Source organism: Sphaeramia orbicularis, chromosome 3, assembly GCF_902148855.1.
Source record: "Sphaeramia orbicularis chromosome 3, fSphaOr1.1, whole genome shotgun sequence".
NCBI lineage: Eukaryota > Metazoa > Chordata > Actinopteri > Kurtiformes > Apogonidae > Sphaeramia > Sphaeramia orbicularis.
Genome location: NC_043959.1, coordinates 38,273,378 through 38,293,776, shown reverse-complemented (window position 1 = coordinate 38,293,776; position 20,399 = coordinate 38,273,378). Strand labels below are relative to the sequence as shown.

General features: G+C 37.4%; 1 protein-coding gene across 1 annotated transcript in view; it reads left to right on the top strand.

Annotated features, from left to right (window-relative positions):
- hcn4 (hyperpolarization activated cyclic nucleotide-gated potassium channel 4) overlaps positions 1–20,399 on the top strand; it is an 82,861-nt gene that overhangs the window by 43,034 nt on the left and 19,428 nt on the right. Inside the window, exons 4-6 of the mRNA XM_030127676.1 lie at positions 1,487–1,705; positions 17,923–18,069; positions 19,390–19,630. Of these exons, the coding sequence (XP_029983536.1) occupies positions 1,487–1,705; positions 17,923–18,069; positions 19,390–19,630 (607 nt within the window). The remainder of the gene's footprint in view (positions 1–1,486; positions 1,706–17,922; positions 18,070–19,389; positions 19,631–20,399) is intronic.

The following is a 20,399-nucleotide window of genomic DNA, read 5'->3' as shown; positions in this document are numbered from 1 at the left end:
ATACTATGCACATTGAAAATGCAACAATACTGCATAATATGCAAAGCCCCGAGAAAGATAGGAAGACATAATAGTCTATCCAAAGCGTGATGAGACAGTTATCTTAATTAGTTTAAAAAATGGTCCGAAAAAAGTTCCCATATGAATTTAACTCAGCAAAAAGGTATGGCAATAGCCTTCTATCGGATAATTAGAGCATAAAGACTGGAATGTGGAGCAATATAGAAAGGTTATGTGGTCTAATGAATCCAGATTTAACGTATTCCTTAGTGATGAGCGCATCAGTGTGAGAAGAGAGGTGGATGAAGTGATTACCCATCATGCTTAGTGCATATAGGATAATCTGGGGTTGCTTCAGTTGGTCAGGTTTTGGTTCTGCAAAATTATGTGACCAAAAGATTATGAAACAAAAGTGTTGTGACATCGCATTACGCACAGTGAATACATGCCATACTCAAAGCTAAAGGTGGTTCAGGGAAATATTAGGCCAGGCTGAGTATAGTTGGACATGTTTTCAGAGGTCTGTGTCCACTACTTTTTCTAGAAGCTGCACCGCCTTCTTCCTCAGCTCTCCGTATGCACCGGCCCTGAGATCTGAGCACTCATAATGTACTTAGTTTAAAATCCCGTGTGAGGAATGTAGCCTCTCATTAACATCAAAATGGAGTTTGTTTTCTTTCTCCGAGTAAACACTGTCTAATTAATTGCATTACTTAGAAGAATGATTCTCAGTATGACAGAATAACAAATATATCTTTCTGAATTAATTCAAGCCCTGGGGCAGGAACCTCTCTGACAGAAGGCACCTCATATTTACATCACATTACCTGCAAGACAAAGAAGTTGTTAGCATTGATAGACTCAGTCATGGTTGGTTTGGCTCTGATTGGAATCATTAAGGGGCATTTTGGTCTTCTTTTACAGTAGCTGTCCCATTATCTTGCTAGGTCATCACTCCTTACCTTTTCAGGAGGTCACTAATAAAATCACTATCTCTCAGGCTTTTCTGCCGTGGAAATGAGTTTGAAAGCAATTTGGACACGTCACCCCTAGGAGAGAGTTGATATTGATTTGCTATGAACTACCACCAGGATCTAAAGGAAAGGGGCAATTTATCTATAAATGTGAAAACTCACAGCGAAATCACATTTTTCTAAATAGCTGACCTACTTTCTGTCATGCAAGCCTCTAGTGTCTCACGCTTCATCCGCACATTCTCAGGGCTCTGTTTTAGGCTGCTGCCCAAATGTCTGCTTGCTCCAAATGTTTGCATATTGAAAAGTATGTTTTACTCTGCCAAGTGCTCGCTATTGAACAAAGACAGTTTAAAGCGGACATCTGCCGCTTGGTTTCGTCTTAAGTAATTGCATGTGTGCATGTGGGTGCTCATTGACCTTTTATACGCTATCAACATCCTATAAAACACACACTTTCCTGGTGCTCTCACCTTAAGTCACCCGTCTCCTCTTTCTCGTCTCTTGTCCAGAATGACACATGGGGACAGCAGTACTCCTACGCACTTTTCAAAGCTATGAGCCACATGCTCTGTATTGGGTATGGCATGTACCCCCCGGTGGGCATGACAGACGTGTGGCTGACCATCCTCAGCATGATTGTGGGCGCTACCTGCTATGCCATGTTTGTGGGCCACGCCACCGCGCTGATCCAGTCTCTAGACTCATCTCGACGGCAGTACCAGGAGAAGGTGAGTAAACATGACGTGTTGCTGATGGCTGTGTGTAGCATGATTTATAATATAGAAAGAGGAAATTGGGCTAACGTAGAATATTTACAATTAGTTTAAAGCTTGGATTTATTAACATTTTACAGCTGTTTACATCACAATTAAACTGGTGTAATATTAGTGAATATATATAGTTGCGGAAAAAATCATTAGATCACCCTTGTTTTCTTCAATTTCTTGTTCATTTTAATGCCTGGTACAACTAAAGGTCCATTTGTTTGGACAAATATAATGATAACAACAAAAATAGCTTGTAAGAGTTTAATTTAAGAGCTGATGTCTAGCCAATTTCCATGTTTTCTTGATAATAACCAAAATCACTTCAGTTCTTACGGTATTGTACTGCCAAAAACGGTGCTTTTAGGCATTCCATGTTTTCTTCTCTGTCTGTTTTAGTCACATGATACACACAGAAGTTAGTATTTGATTGCATAACCATTGTTTTTGATGACCCTTGATGGTCTAATAATTTTTTCCATGACTGTACATTAGTATATTAAACTCATTACACAGCATAGTTCTAGATGAAGGGAGGTTTACATTCTTCTTATGTACATGTATGTCAAGAAACACAGGAAGCAGGTGTTTAAAGGGTTGTGCTAGAATGGTCTGTCTGAATTTACACTCTTCTGTGATTGGTTGATTTGCTTTGTGAATGTGAATGTGTGTTTTTTAGCTGCTACTTCATTAAAATACATAACAATATCACAATTAGTATTTTAATTCAATCCACTGCATTTTGATGAAGCACAAAAATACAGATGCAGAAAAATGTACTTTTTTCCCAGACAAACATTACCTTCTCCATGTTATAATACGTCCATTACCTGTTGATAAAACCTGTTGGTCATAACTAGTATTTATGTGTCAATGTAACATAAACATATTATAATATCATTATAGATATCTAAATAAGTATGTAAAAACCTGAAAGGTGATTTTACGATTTTACGATTGTACGAATGGTTTCAGCACATGTCTGCACTGACCAAAATAAGCCATTTAAAATAACCCAGAAAACAGTCACAATACTGCTTTCCAACCACCACCCCAAACTAGCTAAATTACTAAAATTTCTCAAAGCTGAGAATTTGTCCACTTAAAATGCCAGAGCCCTGAAAATTATATACATCTTTACTCCCACCAATAATTTCTGATGAGTTTTTCAGGGAGTGTTTTAGCTTTACTTCTACAGTAAAATCTGAAACATTGTATTTTAACTGCTCTCATAAATTTTATATGATAACATTTTGTAAAGTAGCTATGAAAAAATGTAAATGTAGCGAAGTAATCATACTATATTTTCTTCCTTTTGTATTTTTTGACATTTGATTAATTATTCACTCTACATATTTAGACTTCAGACTCAATTCTTTCTAATACAACATGAAGAAATGATTAGATAAACAAAGCAGTGGTCCATGTCCTATCATACTTAAAACAGTCTAAAATGAATTCAAGATACACTTCATTGCACAGACTGAATGAGTCCTTTCTTTAAATGCTCTTTACTGTCTGAATAAAGTTGTGGCAAAAGCTGTAACAGAGACCTATGGCTGGATGAGACTGAGTTAAAAACAAGTCCATAATTCGCTTCAGTAAACCAAGCATTAGAGTCTGTACCACTCATACTTTTAAGTGTTGTGATGAAGGACAGAGGCAGACTGAAAATAAACATCTTTACTTTTAAACTGTGACTAGGCCTGCTGTATGTTTGTGATGTGCTGCTAAATGGTGTGTAACATTCTTAACATCCCTATGTGAGCTTAACTTAACCTTACCAAGTTGTTATAGTGCTTAAATCAAACCACACCTTGCCCATGGCATTGTCAGAATCTTAATGTAACAGTGTTTTATACATTTTATCTGTAGTATTTTGTCACGTCTCCTGTTGCCCATGTCGGCCCTTTTGTGCAGTTTCTCCTGCTGCCTGTAGGGTACTAATCCATCAAAGGCTGATATGTGTCGTATGAGAAGGGATTGACAAATTACACATTTGGTTGTTCAGGTTGAAGGACTTTTTGATCTGAAGGACAGAAAGCAGTTTCTTGAAGTGTTTGATAAAGCCAGAAATGTTACCTAGTCTATCCCATGTCTGAGAAGGGCTTGTGAAGACAGGAATCCCAGCCTCCCCAGTTCCCACAGAGGAAATGCTCTGACAGCTGGCTGTAAAGGCCGAGCTGTGTTCCTCGGTGCCTTGCCCTCTGCGGGCTCAGCGTGGGCGATAATGAGCTGAGCTGCCAGGCTGCCATAAAAGCATGGGAAAGGATGACACCCAGGTAATGGAGCTACCAGCTCACGAGACCCCACCCAAAAAGGAAAGATGGAGAGTGGGAGTGAAAGGGCATAGCATATGTGAAGAGATTAGCTGATGTAATTGGAGTATGATGCTACAACTTCAAAAAAGAAAAAAAAATATAGTGGATAAATTAAACACTTAACAAACCTGTGGATGAGTAACAAAAAGAGTGCTTTTCCACCCAAATTTTAAGTGCTAAAAAGATTTTTAAACAGCCCAAAATTGGGTACATGACTAATGCAGTTAATCTGAGTAGCTGTTAAATGAAAGGGGCTCCTGGCTCAGTACTACCCTCCACTTGTCTGATGCTCTACTTTAGAGATGCTTTGCTGCCAAGTAGACTGAACAGCTGGCCTGTCTCAGCACCCATCAGCATGTGCGACCAAAGCCATTTGCTGCTGGTTCTGGGATCACCCCCTAAGGCACCTTAAGAATCCCCCAGCCTGCTAAAAGGGCTCCCCTGTGCTCCCACAGCTTCCCACGGTGCCTGCCTGCAGAAAGGTTATTACTGCAGACTGCAATTAATTTTTAAGAGTGTGGATTCTCTCATTTATCTTTCCACATGCCTCGGTGATAAGACACTCTCAGGGTGCACTGTCACTGCATGCTCATCTGGCTGTGGGAGCTAGATAGCAGTAATTTCTACAGCAACATACTATACCCACTCCCTCTTTCTGCTGTTAGACTTATCAGGGTTAGTTCCTACAAAGACATAAACCTTTTCTGTCATTGGCTCTTGCATTAATTGAATGACAGTGGGATCTGCCTCCTCCAGATTTCTCTCTGTGTTTCCTTGTTAAACTAATACTATAATCCACACAAACCAGAAGTGGACAATGCATTGAGGCAATCCCTGGAGTTTTGAAGAGACAGGTGGCTGTTTTCAAATGACCACTGGGTCGCCATGAAGAAGACAGCTGTTACTGTCTGCAGGGGCCAAGCCTGGAGAGAAATCTGTGAACTGAGTCACTGGTATCACTGCAAACATGGGCAGCCAAGCTGCCTATTATACACCACGTTTACATACACAGATGTTTGTTGAAAACCAGAATAAAATGATAAATTAATACAAATGATGATACATAACCACAGCAGCCTGTTGCTAGAGGCAAATAAATGAAGTGAACATTAAGGCATTAAGGAGAGTGAATGGTTACAGACCCCATACTCCTTTATGCATAACACTTTGTCTTGAGGAAAAACTATATTGCATCAAGGTATAAAAAAACAAGATAATATCACATATAAATACTAATCAAAGAATAAAGAACTTTGTAAATGCTTTAAGTTTTCTCAAAAGAGAAAACCACATTTAGTCTCTGTGTAACTTTGCAGAGTGTATACAAGCTGATGAGCATAAATTGCAAGTCTTCCTCAGAAATATTATTTAATGCCATGATATTTAACACACATTCAGGGATGAGTAATATGGCCAAAATTTTCTATCATGGTATACATAATTTGTTGTCCTGGGAATTGTATACATCGTGACGCAGTAATTTTTCTGTAAATGAACATACACATATAGCTATAGATGCTCCTTCCACAGTGATGCATGTATTTTGCAAAACATATTTTCCTCTGCATTTGGGTCTCTCTCTCTTAAAACTCTTCTGGTTTAAAATTCCAGTTTGTGTATCCATGTGGACGAAGAAGGCACATGTCGTTTATTGTAAAGAAATTGTAACAACCATGAACCTGAAGCATTAAATCCAGGTGTATAAATCAGAATATCACCCACCGCAGATCGAGGCCAGTACAGAGCTCTGGACTGGACCAATGTTATGGCATCATTCAAGACTACACTGATCCAACACTTTAAGTAACTTAAGTTTCTACTTAACTAGCTGCTCATTTTCATGACAGATAAAAGGCTGTGTGTGCGTTGTCCAGTATTTGTATGGAGTGTTTGCAGTTTTAGGTCCCACAGAAACGATGGTCATTTTTGTGTTGTCATGCGGTGAACAAATAAAATATCTGTTTAGAAAGATATCTGTTTTAATGTGGACAGAACAAAAGATAAGACAATTAAGACCTCCTTGCTTCATTACATTTTAGTGTATAATTTTATTCGATGTGATGAAATTTCTAGATAATGAAATTTAGCCATTCCAATGAGTTTACCTACTCCTCTGTCACAGCATGTTTATATATATATATATATGTATATATATATATATATATATATATATATATATATATATATATATATATATATATATATATATATATCTTTGTAGGTTTCTAAACAGCATTACAGTGTTCACAGATGTTTTTAATACTTAATTTGGAGTGCTGAGTCAACACATGCATAACTGATGTAGCACAAACAGACTTTGAAACAGGAAGAATAAGACATTTTGACTCATTAGTAAACACATGAAATGCCACCAGCCTCTTTTCTTTTGGCTTCTGATTAGTTTGGATGTCTCTCTGTAGTTTGCCGTTTAGATTTTTTGTGTTTGGATGCCAAATGTGCCCACGTTGGTGTTTCAAAGATGCTGCTGGCAAGACTGCATAACTGAATCATTTACATGCCACAGATCTGTGAAATAGCTTGAATTGTGACTAATCTAACTGTACTCTAGACTCTGCGGCCTGATAACCCTCTGAGATCTGTTTGGACAACCTTGCGCTATGTACAGTGTACCATATGTTCTTGCATTGTGTATGGTGTTTGACTGAAGCTAGGCAGTATGTAAACACCCTGTGGGCAACAACATTACCAGCCACTACTACTGAGGGATGCAAGGATACTGACCACAAATCCCAGTTTAGTATTTATAAAAGAATTTCAGAAATGCATACATATTGAGCCAAGCATTAAGAATGCCACATTAAACTGCCTCATGCTGGTTATGGTGTGACACAGGCTGTAGTGCGCTGTAAATGAGCTGTAAAAAGTAGAGCATGGAGCTCTGACACACATGGCGTTATGGCCAAGATAAGAGGCCATCTGTCCAGTTGGCATGCAGAGGTGATATCCAGGTAACAGTAAAATTTTGATGGGAAACAAATCAGAGAAACCCCTCTGGGAAAATGTGATGAAGAAACACAATCTGTGGTGGAATCTCTGAACCATACTGACTGGAGAGGAGAAAGAAGGAAAGAGGCTCTGCTCTCAAAGATGGTGAAATTATCATCAGAAAGCCTGGGTATAATCTGTTCTGAATAGAATTCTATTAGAATGTGGCACCATGTGATAAATGCCTGGGCTGTCAGAAGCTAGCAAGCAAGACTTAAATGAGCTCTTAAATAGGAATCAGACAGCCTGTTAACTGTTACACAAAGTAGGGAGCCCGACAATCACACTAAATACTAGGGGTTGAAGTGTAGCCCCCACTGAGATGAAAACATAGCTTTATTAGATTCATTTTCGCTCACTTGAAATTACACATCTGTTGCAAGTCTTTCACTGTGTGTAAACAGAGCCTTTAGAAACAGAATAATAGAGTGCATGTGCAATTTCTGATTATTTGCATGTCAACTCTTTGGGCTCATATTAGCTCTAAATAAAACAGAAACAGACTGGACATAGAAGCGTGCCATCGTATCACTGCTCTGTTTTCACTCAGTGCATTAGAGCTAGTGATGGGAATCCCATCTCTTTTTAGTGAGCCAGAACATTTGGCTCAGCAAAGCAATAAGAGGTGGATCTTTCAGCCCCTAAATAGCTTTTCATTTAGTATCTCTACAGGCTCTTATAATTTAATCGTTGAATCTAATAATGTTTTGTCATTTAATTGCATATAAGTATGTATATCAGCTGAGTTGTATTCACATAGCTTACCGAATGTCAATATTCTTCAGTGTAAGAATATCACTACAGCAACACTATTACCGATAAGTATTTAACATTTTATTCATACAGTAGTTCTACATCACTGATTCATCTTTTTACTGAAATGTACATAACATGGCTAAAAAAAGGACCACAATTTAATATTTCACTGGACCGCCTTTAACTTTGATTAAAACATTCACAGTGGCATTAGTAAGTTTATACACAGTTACAACAGTTATTTCTATCATATTTCAGACTCATAATGTTGTTTAATATAAATCTATCCAACTAAATCAACGCCAACCATACCACAGCTTGTACTGTAGGCACTAGGCATGATGGGTAATCACTTCATCCTCCTCTTCTTCATAGTGACATGTCCATCACTCTGGAACATGGTCAGTCTTCACAAAATTACCCTTCGCCATTGCTCCACAGTTCAATCTTTATGTTCTTTATCAAACTGGTGATTGAGAAATGAGAAACTATTCACTGCGTCAGTCAAAGGGTTAAAGAACTTGTTGCTGCTGAAAGATTTTAATAACTGCATTAATTTACCAATGGACAGCTTAGTTACATACAGGTGGAGCCTTTTTTGTGGCCCGGGCATGTATGTTACAGTTCACACACATAAAACAAAAATAAATTAGAAAACAGTTAATAATGTTATAAATTAACAAAAGAAAAACAGGTCCTTCACACTGGAAGGGCTGGATTCACTTACAGGACTGACACATCAGTTACTAGGGTTCATCTAGTGATAGTCGCATCCTGACACTGAAGCCCTGTAACCAGCCTTATGCTCCAGCCCAGCATAAAACACTGTGAGCGGGAATGGGTTAAGCTTCTGCCAAATTCCCTCAAGGATTCCTCCCTCTTGTCTCAGGCATGTCGAGAACCATTATCACACAAAGAGAATTACATCTCTCCAGATTGGGGACACAAGATGGCTGCGCATGTGACTGTGCATACAGGGTATGGCTGCCAGTCCAGCTCTCTATAAGCCATGGCTTATCTTTAACTGGCGTCTTCCACAATGGAAATTTATACACTACGCAGAAATGAGGATGGCGACACCCGACAAAGGCCATAATCTCATTCATTTAGTAGGTAACTTGTGAGCCATGTTTTCTTACTTATCATGTGGAATACCAGCATTCCACTGAGGTTTTCTCTTTTTTTAAACAGTTTATTATTAATAGTATTCAGTATGGGATAACCAAGCAATGGTCTGTTTGTTGTAGGTTGAAACAAGGGACACCCATGAGGGACTTGTATATGAGTAGCATGTTGTGACATGCCAGTCCCAAATGACTTTACAATAAAATGGCAGTGGGGTGCTACAGTCCCTCCCCTTTAAATCTCTAATTAACACTTGGTAATTAAACATGGCTCTTTAGGGGATAGTTAATAAGAGGCCCAAAGCTGATTATTTGTGGGTGAAGAGGCTCTAGAGATCTTTTGTTCGCCCACTTCAATCCCTGAATCAAAACCTTTGGAAATACAGTAGTCATCACAAGGAGATGATGTTTGCACTTGAAATATAGAGCGACACGGATTCACGCTGTGCAGGAAAAAATCTAAATCTGCAGTTATAGTGTTTTATTTGTTTATTCCTTAATAAAAAAAAAAGAATACTTGGTCATTTCTGTTTTGATTGATTGAAAAAGATGTATGTGTCATCCGACGAGCAACCATATTGCTGTTGCCTTGACGAGGTTAAGTCCCACACATACAATCAACCAAGGACACAGCTGTCAACAAGTTGAGGAGCTTAATTCTGATTCTGCCTCACAGTAAGAGCCGTTCTCATTAGTTGGGACCTGACTGATGGCATTAATCTAAACCCTGTTACACTCCCTTTTTCTCTGTGTCTGCTGCATAACTTTTACTGTTGAATGAAGGACTACTGACATGCCCAACAGGTAGCACATAAAATACTCCCTCAGTGACTGTATGACCTAAAACCAAATTAAATGTTCAAGCAACTCAATATGCGTGTATTGTCTGTATAATAGTGTCTCCAGCATAAGCAATGCTTAGTTTGATTCTCAGTTGGTTACTTTTTGTGTTGAGCTTACCTACTCTCTCATGCTACGTGGGTTTCCTATAGGTGCACTGGTTTACCCCATCATTAAAAACAGGTGCATACTGGTAAATTCTCCAGACCATGGTGCTGATTGAAGATCTGGAGTTGGTCCCCAAGTGCCTTCAATGGCCGCTCAATGCTTCTAATGTGTTGATGCTAATTGCTAATGGTATTTCTAGGTACTGTGTATCTATTAGGATGGGTAAAATGCAGAAACTGCATTTCTCTATAAGGATAATAAAGTGAGTATTAACAAGGCAATAGGATAAGTTGCATCAACATTGCAACCATTAGCTAGTCATTAGCTAATCTGAAGTGATTGTTGATACCATTTTGATCCGCAACATTTCTGCATTAAAACATCTTTAAGAATCTAAGGTCCTATTCACCCTATTCAGACTTGCACTACCTGTGAGTTTTTTCTGTCTTTTAGAAGGTATCTGTAACTGGTGACCCCCCCCTCCCCTTTACATCAACAAGAGACTTTGCTTTTCCCATATGAATGCACCACATGAAACACAGATATGGTGGTTTATTTTCAAATCACCAAAGGTCCACAGTTATACTCATCCCATGCTAATGGGACTCAAGACCACATTAAATATTTTGTTGACTTGTTTACTTACAGTATATCAAATACTTGTTATGATGTTAAAGCCAGAGAAAGCTGTAATTTCATTCAATGAAAAAGCCGGTTTCATTTGGTTGCCTGCCAGTAGTATCGTATCCCCTTCGCAAAGATTAAAGGAGTGATATTTTGCTTTTTTAAATGGAATTATGCATTTTAAAACATTTCCCTGTGGTCTACATAAACTGTAAATGCTATGCTTGGGTCTGAATTCTTCATTAATTCAACTCCACAGGTCCATTTTCAACCTTATTTCTGAGTAACGACACCAGAAAGGTCGTTTTGAGTGCTGGCCCTTTAAATGCAAATGAGCCACTTCAAGCCCCACCCCCTCCAGGTTGTTGACTGTGCCGCTCTGTTCCGTTCAGACAACAACTGAACATCTTAGGTAATCGGCTTGAAGTTTGGACATATTTTCAGTTTTTACTACAACCACTGCTGCTGACAAACTATTGTGGCATACTCGGAGAAATGTTCATCAGAAGTCTTGACCTTATATGTGCAAATGTCGTGATGTAACTAGTTATAGACATAAAAAATTAAGAGGGAATGAAAATAGGTTGTAGAAATCCACTCGATTTTCGCCAAAATGAGTATAAAGATAGCTTTGCAGCACCTGGAGGGTTCAAATTCAAACTTTTTGAACTATTAGGGTCCCCAAATATACAAATGAATGAACCAAAGACTAACAAAAGTAGGTTTAGCAAAATAAGATCCCTTTAACATTTAACATTATTTGCAACTTTTTCATTCGAAAGAAATGACACAATGTGATTATATGCAACTAAACACAATGTGAACAAAACTTTAATACGTTAGGTTTTTGGGTAAACATGATTTCTGAGTTGCTTCTGATTGATTTTTATGAGTAATATTAGTAAAAACAACCCCCAAGATCCAGCACTAACTACTTCATATTATCACCTATTACTACATGTTTTGTTATTGAATTGATTTCAATACACTGGTGGCACCCATTTCATGTTACATGCTGCGCAGTCAAGTACATGAAATAACACACTTAAGTCATGATTGAATGAAGTGGATTTACTACACATAGCAATTAAGTATTCTTACCTTTCATATATTACAAATACTTTAATTGACTCAGCTTTCCTGGTTAACCTATGTAGTGAGTGTTGATTGTTGTGTACATTCATCACCGTTGTAAATGGAAATATGTTGTAATCCCTCACTGAGAGCGTACTGCACATTATCTTGCACATAATGGTGTTTTCATTGCAGTCTTGATATAATAAGAGGTGTACGATGCTTTGTCTCACAGTTAGAGTACGTTGTTAGTTCTTCCTTAGTATGTGTGTATTGAATTAAATTATGTATAAAAGCTTTCTGTCACAACCAGGCCACAATTTCAGCAATATCACAGACCATTCTTTAATGTATATTCGTTGTAGTCACAAGTTTCCCTTTTAGACCCTGACATTTGTCATTAAAAATACATAATACTGCAGTTATCTGTAGTATACGACCCAAATCTTTTGACCACGCAAGGTCACAGAGGACGATAGAAAACAATGGAGAAAAATAAATGTTTAGAAAGTATAATTAAGTGGATGACATCTCTTTTAAGAAATGAATTATTCATGATATATTTGGCTAAAAAAATTTGCATCTGCCAAGAGAGCTGTATGAGAGATGGGAAGTGAAAAGAAATAGAAAGAATGATAGAAGAATAGGGAGGGGAGATAGAAAGGGAAAAGTGCCAGTGGTGAATGGAATGGCCATAAAGGAAGATCAAAAGGAAGATGAGGGGGAAATGATTCACTGAATGTAGTAGCTTTAAGATGCAGTTTTGCATAACTCAGCGGGTAGCATATGTCATTATTTTTCTTTAGGTAATAGCTTCACCAACACAAAAGACTTTTATAATGTAATTTAGTGTGGAGCACAAAATAAACTAAAATACTCAAAACTGTCTGTAAAATATTGCTCCGTGTCAGGGATGTAGCACATTAAATGGACAGGATTTATGTTTTATTGTGTTCTTGTCCCACATATGTCTAATAATCTTATTACCTCAGACATATTGACTTCTTGTTGTGTCTTAATGCTACAGGGAAAATAAATACATATAACAAACATTTCTGCTGCTATAGATGTCTGATGGAAAACAATAAGTGTGTACTTTCACAAAATTGTGAAACAGCTCTAAATGAAAAGAAGCGAGTTTGATACTGACATTGCAGTTGTTCTTCTACAAGCGTGAGTTTGATAGCATGGAGGTATAAAGTTATTACCCCGCCCCCTGAAGGGGAGGCAAGGGGTATTGTTTTTGGTTCAGTTTGTTTGTTTCTTTGTTTGGTTGTTAACGCTCTAGCAGCAAAACTGTTGGTTGAATTCATACCAAATTGGGTCTATAGATTGCCAGTGACCCAGAATAGATATCATTACATTTTGGGAACAGTAGGTCAGTTAAATTTTTTTATGAATTTTTCAAATCTTTTTTTTTCCCATTTACTTATAATGGGCATAATTTCAAATGTCTGTAGCAGCAAAACTGTTGGTTTAATTCATACCAGATTGGGTTTATAGACTGCCAGTGACTCAGAATAGATGTGGTTACATTTTGGGAAAAGTAGTTAAAAATTCCAATTTTTATGAATTTAAAAAAAAAATAAAAAAATTTCCTCCCATTTATTTATAATGAGCAAAATTTCAAATGTCTATAAAAACATCAGTTTTGTTTCAATTTACTTCAAACTTGGCATATATTGAGGCTATTGATATGCTGACATCACCACACACATAGGCATGGACTTGATTATGTGACCTGAAAAAATAATTAAAATGGCTTTCTCCATAGTCACAGCATCATGTTCTGAGTGACAGGTAACTCCATGAAACTGTTACATGGAATAAAGTTATAAAATTACATGATACCATTTCTTTAAATTTGAATATTTGACATCAAATAACTAAACATTAATTATAAATATTTATTATAGGCCGTGTTGTTTGTATATCATTTGTATTTTAATGCTGAAATAGTGGATATTATAGCTGTGCGCAGCGTTATCCCCTTGTATTTCAGAGAGCAGCGACAGACACTCGTGGTGGAATGATTAACCCTTTAACACTGACTGTGATTTCATTTAGCCAAGTAGAGCAGGAGAGCAGGGATTGTAGCAGAGTGATGGAATCTGATGTCACAGGAGGTGTTATAAGCCATCACAGTATCAGGGGAGTGAGTCCAGCTGTGAGTAGAACATGAATTGTCTGAGTGAAACGCACAACACGAGCACTCATTATGTAAAAGCAATAAAACATTATTTTTCATTTGTGCACTACACTAATGCCCTTTCATGCTGACTTTCAGTATCACATTATAACATGATGCAAAGCTCGGGATAAATGGATGTATTAGATGTTGACAGAATTTTTTTCCAGGTTTTTTTATGAATTAAAAAAATGACTGGGAGACATTCTGAAGGAGATGCTAATCCATTCCTTTGAAACAGAGCGCCATGCTGTGGCATGTCTAATGCTGGAGACATAAAGACATTAGACAAGATGCAGAATGTGGGTTACACCTGTCATCTTCACCTTGGCATCACACACAGACAAGCCATCTTCTCTGCAAAATGCAGCCGCCACTGGGGCTGCATATGTGGTTTAGTCTGCTGTAGAAAGAGAACAGAAGTTTGTCTTAGTGGAGCACTCCTTTGTCATCATCAGTAAATGCTCAATTTTATGCCAAAGTATTGTGGAGATAAAGATTTAAACCCTTACCTCTTGACACAGTTTATCCATCTCCCCACAGATGCACAGAAACTAGACCTTTTTTGCAAACATGTCTTTCTTCCCTTTGTTTTGTTTAAGTGTTTAAGTTTCTAACTCATACAGAATTGACACATACAAATATTGTATATACAGTACATTGTAATGTTTAACACTTACTATTCTATTCTATTCTATTCTATTCTATTCTATTACTCTGTGCAACTAAAAATGTAAAAGTAATAATTTAAACATAGCATGTCACAATAATAAGCAGGGACATACAACTCTATCTCACAGAAATTATATTTATATGTAACTAAATTTATCTTCAGCTGAATTTTGACATAAATGCAATGCCACACACTACACTTCGTTCATTTCTGTAATTTTCAAGTGGCTCCTTGATACAGACAATGTATGTAATTCTGCCAAAAAAAATTCAAACCACAACATTTCCCCGAACTTTAATCAAACCGCTTACGTAAACATAGTAATCAGGACACAAACTCCAGCCTCTAGAGGCAAAGTCCTGGATTTTGGAGATCCACTGTCCTGACTTACCTTGTACCCACTGAGGAAACGCAGCCAATTTTGGTAATCCTTCAATGACAAAGTGCATCTCCTTGCAAGAAAATAAAGACTCAGTCTATGTTTTCAAACATAACATGACTGGCATTACATTTATTACCCTGCCTCCCGAAGGGGAGGCAGGGGGTATTGTTTTTGGCTCGGTTTGTTTGTTTGTTTATTTGTTAACACTCTAACAGCCAAACTATTGGTTGAATTCATACCGAATTGGGTTTATAGATTGTCAGTGACCCAGAATAGATCTGATTACATTTTGGGAACAGTGGGTCAAATCTTTTTTCTTCTTCCATTTACGTACGTATAATGAACCAAATGTCAAATGTCTGTAGCAGCAAAACTATTGGTTGAATTCATACCAAATTGGGTCTATAGATTGCCAGTGACACAGAATAGATGCTATTACATTTTGGGAAAAGTAGGTCAAAGTTAATTTTCTTTTTTTTTTTTTAATTTTAAAATCTTTTTTTTTCTTCCATTTCCCTTTTATGGGAGAAATTTCAAATGTTCATAAAAACATCAATTTTGTTACAATTTACTTCAAACTTGGCACATATATAGAGGCAATTGATATGCTGACATCAGCACACACATAGACTTGATGACATCAGCTGGATGCCAAAATAAGCTACAATATGTGCAAGGGGTGGAGTTTGTTGTGCCCGGCACCACTTGTTAGAAAAAGTATCTGGATTTGGAATTTAGCTGCAGATGAACAATGTTTCTGTGAGACGGGTTAGAAGGATTTGTAGCTGTGTGATCACAGTGGAAGGAGCTGTGTCATCGATATGCCCAGTCTGACTCAACACTGATTTCTCTGGCTGCAGAAGACTCAGCAGACTCTTGTCAAACACTGACTTAAGAAAAGCCCATCTAAATATGGCAGGTGCACTGAGAGAAGAAAAGAGGAACAGAGAAGTATTTTGTAATGGAAGCTGGTTCTTTAAGGAGTGAGTGTGTCAGTGGGTCAGTACAAGGACAGAAGACGTTACCTGAAGACCTGGGTTGGCCTTTGGTTAATATCATTGTTGGATGTTTGCAGTCTGGTGTATCTGTGTGTTTTATAGTCTGGGGTGGTATTCCTAGTATGTGTTTGATCTGAACTCCCTTCACATATCCTGATTTGTAGTAACCCTGACATCCTTTCAGTTTTCACAAAAACAATCTGACTTGCACGAAGCAGCTGTCCTTATTTACTCTGCTGTATTTCCACAAGAGTGGCCTTTTGATGATCGTCTCAAGGATTACTGGTGACTGTGGTAGTGGGGTAATAAAACACAGGAGGAGACATCTGAGGTCAGCTCTGTCATTACACGCTCAGATTGTAGGCAGTGTAAAAATGGTGATCAAAGAACACCTCCACTGCAAAGTGAATAGTTCATTTCTATTTTTTTTTTTTTTTTTTCTCAAAGGGTCAAGGATTTTACTTGTTATTATTCCCTGGGTGCTCTCATTATGCTTTGATCTGCATCTCTGCTTCTAATAATTAAGAATTAATGAGAGGACATTTTATATACAATTTAGTATGTCTGTATGTTGCGTAAAAGACAAAACTGGACACAAACACATATTTTACTGTAAAACCGAAATGCTCCAAGTCATATTTTGTCATACATGATGTATATTTGTTTCTGCTTAATAGCAACATTGCACTTACATACATATATTCATGGCATGGAAAGGATACATATTCATTTGTTATTACTGATTTTGCTTGAGTGGTTTCTGTGCAAATGTGCAAGAAACAACAACAAGAAAATACTTGGAATATGTGCATATATTCACAGAAGCCCCCCAAAAATGAGAACTAAATAGGGTCTAAAGTCATTATTTAGCATGACCTCCTGTCCCCATGATAACAAGTAATGTGCTGAATGAAACCTGGTATAAAACATCAGAAATTTAATGCAATAAATCTAATTTTTGAACAAAGGGTTAAAGACATTTTCACTGCAAAGGGAGCTCACACTAAATACTACCTCTTTGGTTTATAGAAGTTGTTTTTCCCTGGAACTTTTGTTTTTGCTGCTATACAAACTTCATATATATCCAGATTGTATCTTAATCTAGTCTTAGAAATGCGTATGTGTGGTCATTAGAACTTTACTAAACCAAAATACCAAGCGTTTGCCTAATACTTTTGAATACTGAGAGAAATTGCCAAAATATAAAATTTAGAGTTTTTTCAATGTTATGGATTATTTTCAGTTGAATTTGATTGTTTTGTGGCTGGATGAACTGAAGACAAAATCTGATTCAAAAAGAATCATTCTTTATTAAAATAATATGGTATATATGCCTGGAGAAACATTAATATATTTTAAGAAGTAGTGGAAAGGTCTGTAGTAGCTCCCACCCCCACCCCCCTGAGCTGCTCTCTTAACATTTGGGTTCAACACTGTACGTGTATAAACACACCGCCATCATATCTAGAAGCTTCTCAAAGCATTGAACCAAACAATAAATGGACCAAAAGTATCTCATTTTATTTCTACTCTACATCTTAGAGGCAATTATGTCGTGTTTTTACAGAGCAAAACTTTTACCCACAATGGAATATTTTTTAAGAGCTGCACAGTTTACTTTTGGTTTTTCCTGTTAAGTATTAATAACACTTGGGTAGTGAGTTGACATGATAATAAACCATTTTAAAGTATTCTTTTGTTGAGTACAATGTATGTGGGATTTGGCAATGCCCTGGCAATTTTCGATATCCACCCCAACCAGATGAACAATCTCAATTTTTCGATTTAAGCTTTTTTTTTTTTTTTTTTCAATTTTTAGAAAGCACAACCTGTTAATCGGACGAATTCATTATGTTGTTCAGTCCTTGTGCAGTGTCCTTAATACTTTTTTAATTCCTGGATATAAAAAAAACGATGTGAATGGTTACAATCCAGGATTCCCATGTGTGGACTTGTCGAGCTAGGATGGCCTGTTTGTATGTGTCTCCATTCCTTCAGTGCCAGCTTTTCCCTGTGGTTTAGTATCTGTGCTGCAACACTATAGTCTTTGAGTAACACCACTGTTGTGTGTCTCTTTGTCCCTGCAGTATAAACAGGTGGAGCAGTATATGTCCTTTCACAAGCTGCCAGCAGATATGAGGCAGAGAATCCATGACTACTACGAGCACCGCTACCAGGGCAAGATGTTCGACGAGGAAAGCATCCTGGGAGAGCTGAACGAGCCGCTCAGAGAGGTGGGATGAGTGTGTCTGTCTGAGTCTCAATCTGATGCATGTGTGGTGTTGATGCTTTCAGAAAGCTGCATAGTCTTTGACATTCCCCTCAATTCAGCTACATTCCCTGACATTTTACCCTTATGTAAGTACTCAGCAGGAACAAGTTCTTTTTCATTTGTTTATTTATTTATCTATCTTGAGGGCAAACTTAAACTTGAGTAAAACCAAGAAGAATTTAGTGAAAGGTCTGCAAATCTGATATTTTTTTCTCTACTGTTACTCTGCTTGCCCAGTGTTGGGAAGCTTGTTTTGCAATGGAATGAAAAAATACAGATTACTTTTAATGTAATTATTTTAATTACCTCATCAAAGTAAAGCTGTTTTTTTTTTACTTTTTTAACTGTTGTTTCAAACTGGGTGATAAAGCAGAAAAGCAATCCTCTCAAACCCCATATTTGGTCACCGTCAAACTTTTATTAAAAGATCTTCCGTACATCTTTTATTGAGATTGGAATATTTTGATGACATAAAGTACAACCACAAAAAAAAAAAAACAACCTCACTGCTTTCTAATCACTAACATTTTACAAGTAACTGTATTTTAACATTTTTATTTTTTTAATTTAATTACATAAAGCAGTCACTCATAACTAGTTACCCCCAAAACTGTAAAGTTCAGTTTGTAACTATAAAGTTTACGATGTTTTCTGGAAGTGTTCACAAGTCCATACAATGACTTCCATTAGAGATTCATGTATGGATTTAATGCAGAGCCATCTGAGAACGTGAAAATCACAGGCTTTCAGTATTGGTGTTTGGCCTTGACTCTAGCTCTCATAGAATTCTCTGGCTCATCTGAATATTTTGATCATATTATGTTCTGTAGATGATGAGATATTCAAAGAATTTGCATTTTTACATACATTATTTTGAAATGGTTGAAATAGTGAAGTTCTGCCCATCTCCGCATCTGAGAGACTCTGCCTCTAAGATGCTTTTTTATACCCAGTCATATTACTGACCTGTTGCCAATGAACCTAATATGTTGAAAAAAATTTTATCCAACTTGTTATTTTCAGGATCACTTACTTTTCCACCCTTTTGTTGCCCCTGTACTAACTTTTGGGAGACATGATGCTGCCATATTTTTCAAAATTACCTTATTTTACTCTGTGTAAACATTTGGTATGTTTTCTATTTCCTTAAATATGAGTTTATGATATTTGCAAATCATTGAATTGTGCTGTTATTTACAGTTTACAGTTACAGTTGTGAATTGCAGTTGTATGACTAACTGCTATTTTGGATGTTTTTTTTCTTTGTTTTTGCGTCACACAGGAAATCATCAATTTTAACTGTCGAAAGCTGGTGGCGTCCATGCCTCTGTTTGCAAACGCTGATCCTAACTTTGTTACGTCCATGCTAACAAAGCTGAAGTTCGAGGTCTTCCAGCCGGGGGATTACATCATTAGGGAGGGTACCATCGGCAAGAAAATGTACTTCATACAGCATGGGGTTGTCAGCGTCCTAACCAAAGGCAATAAAGAAACCAAGCTTTCAGATGGCTCATACTTTGGGGGTAAGACAAACACAGATTCAAAGGTCACATGCACACACTATTAATAAATAAATAATAACTGTATCCTTTGACACCTTGTAAAATTGCCCTGGGTTTGCATTTTCATTTGAGAGGCAACAGCTATTAGCTTCTCATGCGCTTGCAGTGGTATGTTGTGCAGTGCTTGTCACCTCACTTAAAATTCTGCCTCATGGTTTATGCAGGACTTTTCCCTTAATTCATATCATGAGCTGTCTCTTCAATGTAGGGCAAAGCCAAATTAAGAAAACAGTACGTGCTGTAGTGAAATTTAAGAAATATCCATTCAAAGGTCAAAGAGGTCAAAGACAGCTATGAAATTACGTACTATATAACTGTGCAAGATATTACAGTATGTGATAATCCTCAGATGTTATGTACTAAAGTCATGTTATCTTCTTAATCAGGGTCAGATAATGTGTAGCCCTGTCATGGTCCCAGAGCCTTTGACACATGTAGGCGACAACACTGCCATACTGCCCTCACCAAATACCAATTAATTTGCCTGGTGACAGCATATCATTTAGTCTACTCTGTTAAGTAATGAGAAATGGTGGCAAAGCATTTAACATCACATGACCTGCCTGTGGAAGTTTAATTACGCCTTGCCTGCTCAAGTCCATCTCCATGCCCTCTCTCCGGGGGTTCCAGAGAAATAATGAAAAGATGGCAGGCAATCTATCTCTACACATGCCAAGACTAATCAACATTTTAGACAACACGGCCCTGGCTTCCTCTAGGGCCGTGTAGT